This window comes from Carettochelys insculpta, chromosome 12 (genome assembly GCF_033958435.1).
Source record: "Carettochelys insculpta isolate YL-2023 chromosome 12, ASM3395843v1, whole genome shotgun sequence".
NCBI classification, from domain to species: domain Eukaryota; kingdom Metazoa; phylum Chordata; order Testudines; family Carettochelyidae; genus Carettochelys; species Carettochelys insculpta.
This window is the reverse complement of record NC_134148.1, coordinates 46,302,792-46,314,892: the sequence shown is the minus strand read 5'-3', so window position 1 is coordinate 46,314,892 and position 12,101 is coordinate 46,302,792. Positions and strand designations below refer to the sequence as shown.

Genomic DNA, 12,101 nt, shown 5'->3' with positions numbered 1-12,101 from the left:
CGGGCCTATCTTGGAGTAGCTGCTCTCTGGGTATTCGTCTGGCCCTGTCGATTTGTTTTTTTGTTTCTCCTGGTGGGTAATTCAGGTTTATGAATATTTGGTAAAGATCTTGTAGTTTTCGGTCTCTGTCAGTAGGATCAGAGCAAATGCGATTGTACCCAAGGGCTTGACTGTAAACAATGGATCTAGTTATGTGTGCAGGATGGACGCTAGAAGTATGTAGGTAAGTATAGCGACCAGTGGGTTTCTGGTAGAGTGTGGTACCGATCAGGCCATCCTTGATCCACACACTGGTTAGCCAACATTTTAATGGAGTGGGCCATTCCGCTAATGACTTAACAGTCTGCATTTTACTGAAGAGGAATTTTCACAAGTCTTGAAAGAAAGGCTGCTGAACTCTCTTTTATATTCAAATTCAACACATTAACACCTGGTTTGAACCGGGATGTGAATTTTCTGGGTCATTATAAGCTCTTTTGCATACGTGGCTTAATCTAATTCTTGACTCCCCCTCCACCCCGCCCCTCTGCTCTCTGATTTGCTCACCTTGATAATTTTTTTTCTGATTTGTCAACCTTGATTATTATTTTTGGTTCTCTGTGCCTTAAATATTGAGTCTGTTCTGGTATGGCTATGGTCTAAAGAAGTGGGTCTGTCCCATGAAAGCTCACCTAATAAATTATTTTGCTAGTCTTTAAAGTGCTACTTGACTGCTTTTTTGTTTTGGTTAAAAGATAGAAAACAAACAGTAGGACTCGATAGTCACTTTTCAGAATGGAGAGAGGTAACTAGCAGTGTCCCTCAAGGGCCCGTACTGGGACCAATGCTATTCAACCTATTTACCCCTTTCTCCAAATCACGTATAAACAGTGAGGTGGCAAAATTTGCCAATGATACTAAACGGCGCAAGGCCATTAAGAGCAAAATAGACTGAAGAGCATCAAAAGGATTTCACGAAACTAGGTGATTAGCCAAAGAATTGGCAAATGAATTTTAATGTTGGCAAATGCAAAGTAACGTACACTGGGGGAAAAAATCCCAACTATATATACACACACGAAGCGAAGGGGACTAATTTAGCTGTAACATCTCAAGAGAGAAATCTTGAAGTCATTGTGGTTAGTTCTCTGAAACCATCCACCCAATGTGCAGCAGCAGTCAAAAAAGCAAGCAACGTTAGGTATAATTTAAAAAGGGATAGAGAATAAGACAAAGACTATTTCACTGCTTCTATATAAATCCATGGTATGCCTACATCCTGAATGCTAGGTACAGATGTGGTCACATCATCAGCATTGGAAAAAGTTCAGAAAGGGCAACAAAAATGATTACGAGTTTGGAACAGAGATGGAGAGAGATTAAAAAGACTGGGATTTTTCATCTTAGAAAAGAGAAGAAGGGGGTGATATGACAGAGGTCTATAAAATCATGACAGATGTGAAGAAAAGTGAATAAGGAAGAGTTATTTACTTGTTGCCATTAGAACCAGGGTTCACCAAATGACATTAACAAGTAGTAGGTTTAAAACAAACAAAAGGAAGTATTTCTTCATGCAGCACACAATCAATCTGTGGGACTCCTGGCCAGAGGAGGTTGTGAAGACCAGAACTTTAACAAGGTTCAGAAAAAACTAGATAACCTCCATGAATTTAGGTCCATCAAGACTCATCAGCCAGGATAGGTAGAAATGACATCCCTGGCCTCTGTTTGTCAGAGGCTGCCAATCGATGACTAGAGGGATCCCTCAACCACCTGTTCTGTTCAGTCCCTCTGGGGCATATAGCATTGGTCACTGTCCAAAGATAGGCTATTGGACTACATAGATCTTTGGTCTGACCCAGTGTGGGTATTCTTATGTTTTTAAGGTACTCCTGGACAGAGCCAAGGCCTGGTCAAATATCAGCTCTGCCTCTTCTCATGGAAGGTACTATCTCAAGTCATGGGTAAGTGCATAGCAAAGAGCTAAGATGAGGGTAGCTATGGAGGGTGATCAGAAGCACCATGGATTGCACCCAGAGGGACATATGAAACAGTGCAGCTGCAAGTGCCTGGGTCTCCCATCCATACTAGTACTCTAATGACCTTGAAAATGGAGTTTTCAAGACACTCTAAAATGGTGCAACCAAACTGGTGCTGAATCCCCATGAAATGCAATGAGCATGCCCACAATCAGAACTAATGGGTGACAATGCCAAGAACCACCCAATGTACACAGGCCCACCAGCAAAATGACACCAAATAGTGGCAGAAAATATGCAGCAAAAATGTGCAAGGAGATGGAAGAGACAGGCCAAGGGAGTAGGCAGGTGGCAGGTCACATATTTGTTTGGTGTCCCTCTTTGTAACATAAGCAAACTAAATGTTCTCAGACCATATGTAGCCAGCATCCATGGAGAACTCACCAAAAGCTTTTGAGCACCCAACCCAGTGACCCCTCAGCTTGCCTGACAAGCTTACTACTGACCTGGGCCATGGGTGATGAGGCAGGTGTCAGGACTACTGTGGTGACAGAAGTGAATGTCTGGGGCACAAACAGAATGGTTCAGGAAAAAGTGTTCTCTCTGCAGAATGCAACACACACAAACCTTAAAGGCAACACAGACTTTCCTGGCAACTAACTTCTCCATGGCAGTCAGCATGACCGGATAGCGGATCTCTTTCCCCTCGCTGTCCCGTTCAACCTTCCCGTCCAGAGCAGGGGACTTCCTGGCTTCTGCATGGGCATAATCAGGCCCAACTGTGTACACCTAGACAGAGAGAGAGGTGAGCTAGGTGGCCTACATCACTGGATTATCTAGCTAGGCTCCAAGAAATTACAGCTAAGCAGACAGGTGAACTAACTGCAATCCATCATGACATAGCTGGGCTACAGACATATGGAGAAGTAAAAGAGTCTGATGCCATATGCTCTCATTAACGTCCAAGGCAGACAGGGTAACTCCTGATGTTGCTCGGGCAGTGCTGTCAGTACCTCCTATCGCAAGGGAATACTCCAAAGTTCTCAGCAGGACTACCAAGGTTAGAGAGTCTCAAGGTCTGGATAAGACGACAGCCGGATCTCACTTTCATACACATTCACACCCCCATCCAACTTCTCCTCACCTTGACATCAGTGCCATCTGTAGGCATGAACTCCTCATAGATGTACGAGCCAGTTTTCCGTACGCTGCTCTCAGGGGAGTAGACACTGCTCCGGCTACCAATCTGAATGCAAGGGATAAAGAGAACCGCAGAAAAGGTAAAAAAAGAAGTAGCTCTGACTGAACTGCAGTAGATGTTCCTGCACAAGCCACTCCTGCTGAAAAGAGCGAGGAACCACACAGGTCTGGTGCCCTGAGAGCAATTCTTGACCTGCTATTCTACTTGACAGTGATAAGTCTCACCCCCCATCATGAGCACACAGCCTACCATCTAGCAGCACACAGGAAGAGTGCTGTTTCTTCAACCCCTCGTCTTTCATGGAAGGGTGTTCCCTGCCTAATGAAGGCCTAAAGGGAAAGTTTAAATAAACTCAAGACAGCCACATAAAAGCCTGGCAATGTAAAGCGACATCACCTCTTCCCTTGGGAACAATTAATCCAAAAGGCTGGAGCAAAGAGGGATGGAAGGGAACCCCTGAAAGTTGGTATGTAGCACAGCAATGCAGGGCTGAAAGGGACCTCAAAAGGTCGTCTAATCTAGTTTATGTGGTCCTGCCTCAGTCCTGCAAGCCAAGACAGTCCCTGACAGGGTTTGCGTAACCTATGATGGGCATCGCACTTTGCTAGCCAAATAGTTAGAAAACTTTTCTTAACATCCAACCTAAAGCTTGCCCTGCCTCCAGTGGACCAGGAGAGCACTTGATTGCCATCTTCTTTGGAACAGTCCTCAACAGAAGGAAATTGAAGTGGGACCTGATGACACTTCTTTTCTCAAAGAGAAATGGGGCCCAGGGTTTTAGCCTTCCCTCATAGGCTTAGAAAACATGACCTGTTATTTGTTAAGTTGCCTTTTTACAAAATGTGGAGCCAAGAACTGGACAGATACTCAGCTGAGGCCTCACAGTCCTGAGTATGACCGTCTTACATAACACTCCTATTACCACAATCAGAATATTCACCTGTTTGCAACTGTAACACTTAGACTCTCAATCTACTGCTGTCACTCCACATCCTCTTCCGCAATGCTACTCCTAAGCAGTTCCCATTTTGTAACTGGCCACTACACTGTTCCTTCACAAAATGCAGCACTTGTATGTGTCTTTGCTGAATTTCACCCAATTTCAGATTAGTTCTCCAATTTGCAGGGTCCAGAAATGGGTTCTGTCCTTGGGCAGGAATGCAGGAGGTGGTGCAGGGATTGGGGATGTGACTGGGGAGGGATACAGTATTGGGGTGCAAGGAAAGTTACTGGACCATATGATTAAAACATCATTTTGTAAACTCCTAGAGACTAATTCCCTGTAATCTCTGAAGACAGGTTCTGTGCTTGCTCTTCTTTATTTCCTGGCACCTCACTCATCTTCTGTGATTTCTTGAAAATAAATCACTAACAATTCAAAGATGTTTCAATTAGCCCTTAGCACCCTAGGATGACAGAGTCTAACCAAATTCAACGTGAATACAACTAATTGATCTTAATATTCTTTAAGAGGAAGAAATGAATGCAAGCCAGACTAGGAAGAGAACTGTTTAGTGTTAATTGTGTCAGGCACCTAGAAAGAGAGCCTCTTGGCCCAGAGCTCCTGCAGAATTTCCTTCGCAGCTCCTGCCAACAAGAAGGTTCATATCTCTCGCACAAGGAGTGGTTTATGAAAGGGGTCCCTGAAAAAGAATAGAGGAAGGAGGTGGGGGATAGGGAGTGAGGAGAATTGGACAGACTATCCCATCATACCACGAGAAGGGCCCAACAGTCCGAGGTGATGTGGTGGAACACAGGGTAGAAGCTGGACAGGTGCGCTGAAAAGGGGAAAAGAAGGATCCAGTTGTCTGGTGATACACTGCCATTTACAGGCCTGCCTGGGGCTCAACAGTTGCACCAATAACCCAGACTCCTCGTTGTTCAGGTTGGGATGAGGCTGTTAAAGCCATTTCTGATTTCTGCCCCACACCTCAAGAATTGTGGTCTTGCTGTGGCTTCCCTTGAGATGGCCAGGGCATAGGCCTGAGAGGCCTACTTCGCATGCCTGGAGAGTGCAGACCCAGCTGTCTCAGAATGGTTCAGGAGTCATTCAAGCTCTGCAGCTTTGAGTCCATTTCTTAGAACAGAGAGACAGCTTTGAACAGGAGATTTTGTATATAGTCCACTGGGCCACACCAGCAAGGCCCAAGGCTTGCAGCAGCACATTGCCATGTCTTAGGCAATGCTGGGTCCAGTCCAGTCCAGCCCAGCCTGGCCTGCCCACAGCCTGGCCCTTATTCACCAAAGCTGTGAATTCAGACTTGTAGTCCTCCAAGAAAAGATCTGAAAATCTGAACACTGCATCCTAGGATTCAAACGACAGCAGAAAACTGCCTGCTAACTTCCAATGCAAAGCTGGATCCCTCTACTGGAGTGCATCCTCCTGAAGAGGTGCAGCTTTTTTGCATCCTCAGCTCAAGGAGTAGGCCCCTTCTGTCCTTGTGTCCCCTGCTCATTAACTGCTGCCATCATGAGTTAGTCTGAGGGAAGTGGAGGGGAAAAGGCATTTGTAGCCTGTGGAAGGCACTAAATATTTTCTCTCAAACCCCTTTGCTGTTGTGGGTCAAAGAGGCAGGAGCTTCTCCATGAAGTTTTAGTTTTAATTAGCGAAAGTGCCACACTGGTGGGGCACACCAGACATAAAATGTCTAACGTTGAGTTCAATACCTCAATGTATTCCTCCATCTAGTTGCTCAGCTACTGTACCAACCACATCAAGAGATTTAGGTAGGCTCTGCTCTCAGGCGGGGGAGGGCCTGGGCAGGTTCCTGCTACTGCCTCATCAGGTGAGATTAACAAGGAGGCCTGTGTCAGAGGGGGTCTCTTCTGCCTGTCCAACTCATCAAATCCAGCCCTTCTGCCTGCCACCACATCCAACTCAGTGTCAGATACAATACAGTTGGCAGTGGAAACTGTGGCAGACACCCTTGAAAGGTACTAATCTTGGACGCAGTCCTTCCCTCAGAGATGGCCAAGAAGTATGCAGAGAAAGACCCCTGGGACTAATTGTACATCCACAAGGCCCAAGAAGGCCATTATGTGGGCACCGTGCCAGCACCTGCCATTGTGCCAACTGCAGCATGGGAGTCCGAGAACATTGCCAGCCCTGCTGCCTGCTCCTTCAGGACACATCGGAGGCCACCTCAGAATCAGACTCCATGGAACCTGTCTGTGGCAAGCAAGGGGATGCCCCATCCTTCAGTGCCATGGATCAGCGATGCATCACTGACTGCTTCCACCCCCAGACTGACTAGTGGCTTGATGTGCAATTGGCACCCTCTCATGCTGGTTGGGAGTGTGCAGGTCCATCAGGGCTATGAGATCCCTGGCTGCTTTGAATACTCTCCCTGCACACACTGGAGGCTGAAGTCCTCCACCTGGCCCTCCTCCAGTGGTTCCAGACTCGACAGGCCGCTGCAGACCCAGCAATGACAGTGCCAGCTGCTGTGCAGGCACGAAGGGGCAGTCCAACACAGATCTCATTCCTTTGCGCGGCTCACACAATGGCGGTGGTCAAGAGGGGGAGCAGAGCATCAGTTTTAGGGTGCTGCCTGCAAGGCACAGGCGACAGCAGTTCCACAACTCTCCCCACAAAGCAGTTTTAGGTGCTGAGGAGTGACAGCGCCAAGGGTCTCCAACCCAGAGCCCTCCCTCACCAGAGCACCTCAGACTGGTGCATTGCACACTGGTTTCAATGCCAAGCAGCCCTGTGCTGCATTCACTGGGCTTTGTTCAGACTCTGGCCAGAGAGCTGCTTCCAGCTCCATTTCCTTCTTGCTGCAGGGCAGAAGCCACTACACATTTTGAACCTGATTGGTGGAACTCCCCCAGGTACTTCAGAAAAGCCAGCTGTAGGTTGCCCTCTGGCATCTGTTTCTGGCAGACCCCTCCCTGGTTTAAAAGCCTTGGACTGAGGCAAGCCCTGGCTCAGGGAGAGGTAAAGGAGAATGGGAGGGGAATGGTGGGGCAGAGGGAGAGCAGAGAATCCCCAGTGACAAGGGTTCAACGTAGCCTAAAAAAAAACCCCCTCATTTTTAACTATTTACAGAAGATACATATGCAACTAGCTGGGGGGAGGGGGGAATCATTCACAGAGGAGAAGAGAATGCCCCTATGCCCATCACTGGTGGTAAGAAGGAACTGAAGAGGCAGTGGGTCAGCATGACTTCATGGGGGATCCAGTCAACCAACAGGTATAACTAAGGGAAAAAACTTACCTGTGACTGTACACATGGTATACACACACCTAATTGGAAATCACACAGAACAGCACTCAGAGAAAAACAAAACATTAATCATCACCATCAAATATCGTAGTTAGAGGGATGCTAATACTGACTTTCTAATTCATATGGAGTCAGACGTTTTTGATTTAATGGAAATTTGAAACCTTTACTTCGTAAAGGTTATATTGATAGGATAAAAACCAAGCCACAGAATGTACTGACATGATCTGAATTTCATGGTAGTTTGAGGGGAAAAATGTGACTCAACAGAGAGAGCAAGAGCTCAGAAGAGTGACCTCTTTTGGCATTTTTACAAGTGTCTTGCTTTTTTGTACCTCCCTTTGCAAGAAGCCCACAGTACTCCAGCCCACTGTTGCTCTTAACACATTGCATAGCTAGTATCTGAATGATCACAGCACTTGTCTGTTTAGAGACAGACTTTTCTCATTTTTACCTGTAACTGAGAGTTTGTGCACCATGCCTGAGCCTGCCCAACTTGACAATAATTCTGTCATGATGTGACCACCACCACCCATTTCTGAGGGCAAAAAGGAGACTAAGAGTTCCAATTTGACTTTGGCTATCTGCTGTTTAAATACCCATGCAGTTCGCTACCCATATCATTGACTAAGAAGGGGCTCTGAACCTCTCTCTCCGCACGTTCCCTCCCCTCCACCATGCTACAAAAATCTCCACAGCCCACCTGTGCCATAGTTGGGTTTTTGCAGACAAGATCCAGGACTGGCATTATAGGGCATAGCAATGGTAAGTTTCTCAGGCTTCTGATTCAGCCCCAGAGGGCACATGCAGTGGAGCTTCAGCTTCCTATCTGAGGCTCCAGCAAGTTCAGTGCTGGTCCAATGTGGTGCCCCCCCTACCCACACACCTGCTCATGGCACCCCTGGGGCTCTGTATCCCTAGTTGAGACTCATTGAGCAAGGCAATAAACCCCCAACTTAGATAGCACTTAGGGAAATACTAAAACAAAATCATTAATGCAAAACTTTAGCCATGTCCTCAGCATTGCTAAAGTAAAATAGCTCCCTTGCTGCATGGAACTAAAGACAGCCAGACATGGGTGTCTGCTGATACAGAAGTAAAATACTTTAAGGTGCAAGTTGGTTATGCTGGTGGCCACATTTGTGTTACACACTTGAAGGAGAAATGAAAGCCAGATGGCATGCTGGAGCATTCTACAGACTGCACTGTAGGCAATATGAAGGTGGAAAGGAATGCACAAGACTTTCCTTCCCACCACCTATTTCCATGTTGTAGAAGTTTTGGGTTGGTGAGCCATGTTCTAATGCAACTGTAACCATCACTAAACAGTCTTTGTTTGACAACTGAGTACTTGTCTTGTGCTAGGCATATTCAAATCCCAGAGGAAAATTTGTCCCATCCCCCTCCTCAAAGAATGCACAAGCCAAACAAAAATAGACGAAGCTGGGGAAAGTGGATAAATACAGATAAGCAAAGCCATGAGAGCGACACCAGGCATGGAGAGCAGAGTGCACCTTGCTGAGATGTAGTTTTTAATAGAGGAGTCGACGTACAGCAGAGGAAGCCTTTAGATGTGCCTGCAGAAGTCCTACCACTGCCACATGAGGGAACAGAGTGCCCGCATGGACCCACTGACGATCAGCTGGTACTCTGTAGTGAGGACAGTCTGCCTCATCTCAGGCTAACCTCAAAGGAAATCTCTCAAAGGCTGACTACTAGAGTTAACTCTGTAACAAAGATACACCCTGTTTAAAATAATATGCAGGTTGAGTGCAAAGGCATCTGCATGAAAACAGCATTAGCTGCTGGTACTACCCATGACTTCTAACCATCATGTTGATGGCATGAACACTTGTGCAACCTTCACTGGAAATCTACTAGGCTTTTTTGGGCAGGTCTATTACTACGTGCTCAATCATATTGCACATAGGCCAGGCACTGCTGCTAAAACCATCGCTTCAACAATTCCTGATTCAGGGCGATTTAACTACACATTCTTAACATGGTATTAACGGACATTTGCATTTAACAATCAACAAAATCTCAGGCAACTTGCACACAGACTTCCACACCACTCCCTCCAGAACACCCCACAAGCCCCTCCCAGACCCAAGGACTCTCCTTCCAGTGATACACCTCTGGCCCCAAGGCAACTCAAGAGTTCTGTCTATCTGTTGACAGGCACAGTCTGAAACGTTTGTCCATAATCTATGGCCAGTGGTAACTACAGTTCCCCTCACCTTCCGAAAGAGCCTCTGGCTGCCCCCACCTGCTGAGGTTGGATAATAAATATAAACATTGTGATCTTCCGCACTGACTGGCTTCTCTACAAATGGCTTTGGGAAAACAGCTCCATTCACCTCCACTTGGTCCTCTCCTTCCACAAGGTTGCACTCTGCAGACAAATCACAGCAGGAGCAGGTCAGGACAGGTGAGAAGTTTGATTCAGGGACCCTGCTTGCCACTCCCCTCCAAAGGCCTGGCCAACCAATTTTGACATTTGGCTCTTCTACCCATGCTCAGGTCAGCAGCCTCGACTGTGACTCAGACCTGTTCAGTCTCACCACTAAGGGCTGATCTTCAACAAGACTCCTTTAGCAAGATCTTTGGAGGGGTCTCCCCTTCTGCAGCCTGCTCAATGCCTGGAAATTTGGGGCAGGCTGCATAGGATATGTGGGAACAGCACTGGCAGACAGGGTAGCCAAACACGAGCTTAATAGAAGTCTGGAGCATCAGCATCCCTGGGTACCAGAGATCTACTCCCAGACTTGTCTAAGGCTGAACCACCTGAGGCAGCACGCTCTGGGGAGATTAACCTGCCACACCCACTGCTCCTTGGTATGCTCACCATCTGGCTTGTCAGGGTCTCGATTGAGCACAGCATAGCGTGGCAAGTCTATGCCCTCCTCCTGCAGGATCCGGTATACTTCTCGCCTGCAAGGGACAGGGCAAGAAGTCAGTAGCAGTGAACACAACAGGAAGAAAGGTCACAGCTGCGATGGCAACACAAAACTTGAGGATTTATCTATTACTCAGTATAGGTTAAAGTAGAGCAAATACAACAAAGTCTGTTTAAGGTTCAGCACAGATGAGACTAGAACTCAGGTGTCCAGGAGGGCTGGCACCTTCCTATCTCTATCCAGCAGCCATCGTAGGACCAAGCACCACCACACAGGTCCTGTGAAAACAGAAATCCCAGGAAGTAGCACTTTGAAAGCCCAGACCAACAGATTTCCTCGTGGTCCCTTATTGATCCAGCTGCTCCACTGAAGCCCAGAAGGCATTCCAGGAAGTATCTGTGCAACAAGGTGAACTTTCTTGACAGCAACAGTAACTGACCTGCCTCTCAGTTTGTTTCAATTCCCACACCTGGTTCCGGACCATTGGTGCTGTTCCTGGCCTCTGACAGTTACTATTCTAACCACTAGACATGCCACATTGCCTGACCACTACACCTCTCTACCCCAGCCTAAGCCATGACATGAAGGGAGGCACAGTACCACACGTACCTGCCCAGTGATACCTGCCTCCCACACACGATTGTGATGGCTGCAAAAGAAGAGTATTACCAACCCAAACAAGGATGCATATCATGGCTCTGCAGGACTAGTGCTATAGCTCCTGGTTTCCAGGAAGAAGGTCTTCAAAATACCAGATCTCCTAGACAGTCTCACTCTTCATCTAGGGCAAACCAGGCAGCTTCCTTCCCTCCTCAGAAGGGACCTGGGAGGCTGCAGCTCCTTTACCTCACACCATAAGTACCATTCAGTGAATCTAGGTCAGACTCCTGCAAGAGCAGTGCTTCCCATATTTAATTGGCCACAGAACCCTTTTTGTTGAACCCCTTTCCCAAGCTCTACCCTGTTTGGTTCCCAAACCTGCCCCCCCACCCCTTCTCCAGGCTTTACCCCCTCTCAGCCCTCAAATCCAGCTCCTCAATTCCCAAGCTTTACCCTCCCCTCCTGCAACCTGCCCTACCATCCCCAAGCTTAACCCATCTCAGCCTCAAACCCACCACCCGCAGACCCAGGATCAACCCACCTCATCTGCAAAGCTGCTCCCAGGATTAACCCATCCATGGCGCTGGATGGGGAGACTATGATGGGTGGCCATGTGCACCCAGAGGAAAGAAGGCTTGCATGGAGGTGTTCCACTGGTGGGGGTGAGCAGAGCCATGCCCACCAGAGGGTGTGGCTGCTCCGGTAGCAGGGTGAGTGAGGGGCTCTCTGTGGCTCCCTGCTTTGCCACTGCTGAAATAATGGAACTAAAAATTCAGTCAGTTTAACAGCCAGATCCCGCCCACCACCTTGCCAGCTGTTAAACCAATTACATTTAGTTCTACTGTTTCAACAGTGGCAAGACAGGGAGCCACAGGGGAATGTTCTCGTGAAACCCTTATTTTCACTTCGAGGAATCCCAGGGCTCTGCGGAACACCATTTGGAAAACACTGCGCTAGAGACTCGTGTAGTCTTTGGGAATTAACACACCTCGCCAGCACCTGCAGTGACACTGACGACAGAGTGAGAGCAGGTGGGTATGTCCGTCAGTTGGAACACACCCTAGGGAAGCCTTAGGGTGGCATAGCAAACTGAGGGTTAAATCACAGTCCATTCTACTCTGCCACAGCCCCACCACCCTGCAGTGAACCCCTCACTTCACTCTCTGCCTCACTGTCCAGATCAGGCCAGGTAAGAGCCCTGACTGCCAGCTCTTAT

The 12,101-nt window shown here is 47.7% G+C and overlaps 1 protein-coding gene across 7 annotated transcripts in view; it reads right to left on the bottom strand.

Annotated features, from left to right (window-relative positions):
• Nucleotides 1–12,101, bottom strand: part of PPIP5K1 (diphosphoinositol pentakisphosphate kinase 1) — a 172,893-nt gene that overhangs the window by 152,072 nt on the left and 8,720 nt on the right. For all 7 annotated transcript variants that reach the window (XM_075006499.1, XM_075006502.1, XM_075006500.1 and 4 more), the window contains 4 exons: nt 10,234–10,319; nt 9,626–9,780; nt 3,103–3,204; nt 2,586–2,747 (listed from right to left, as the gene is read on the bottom strand). In XM_075006499.1, coding sequence (XP_074862600.1) covers nt 2,586–2,747; nt 3,103–3,204; nt 9,626–9,780; nt 10,234–10,319 — 505 coding nt within the window. The remainder of the gene's footprint in view (nt 1–2,585; nt 2,748–3,102; nt 3,205–9,625; nt 9,781–10,233; nt 10,320–12,101) is intronic.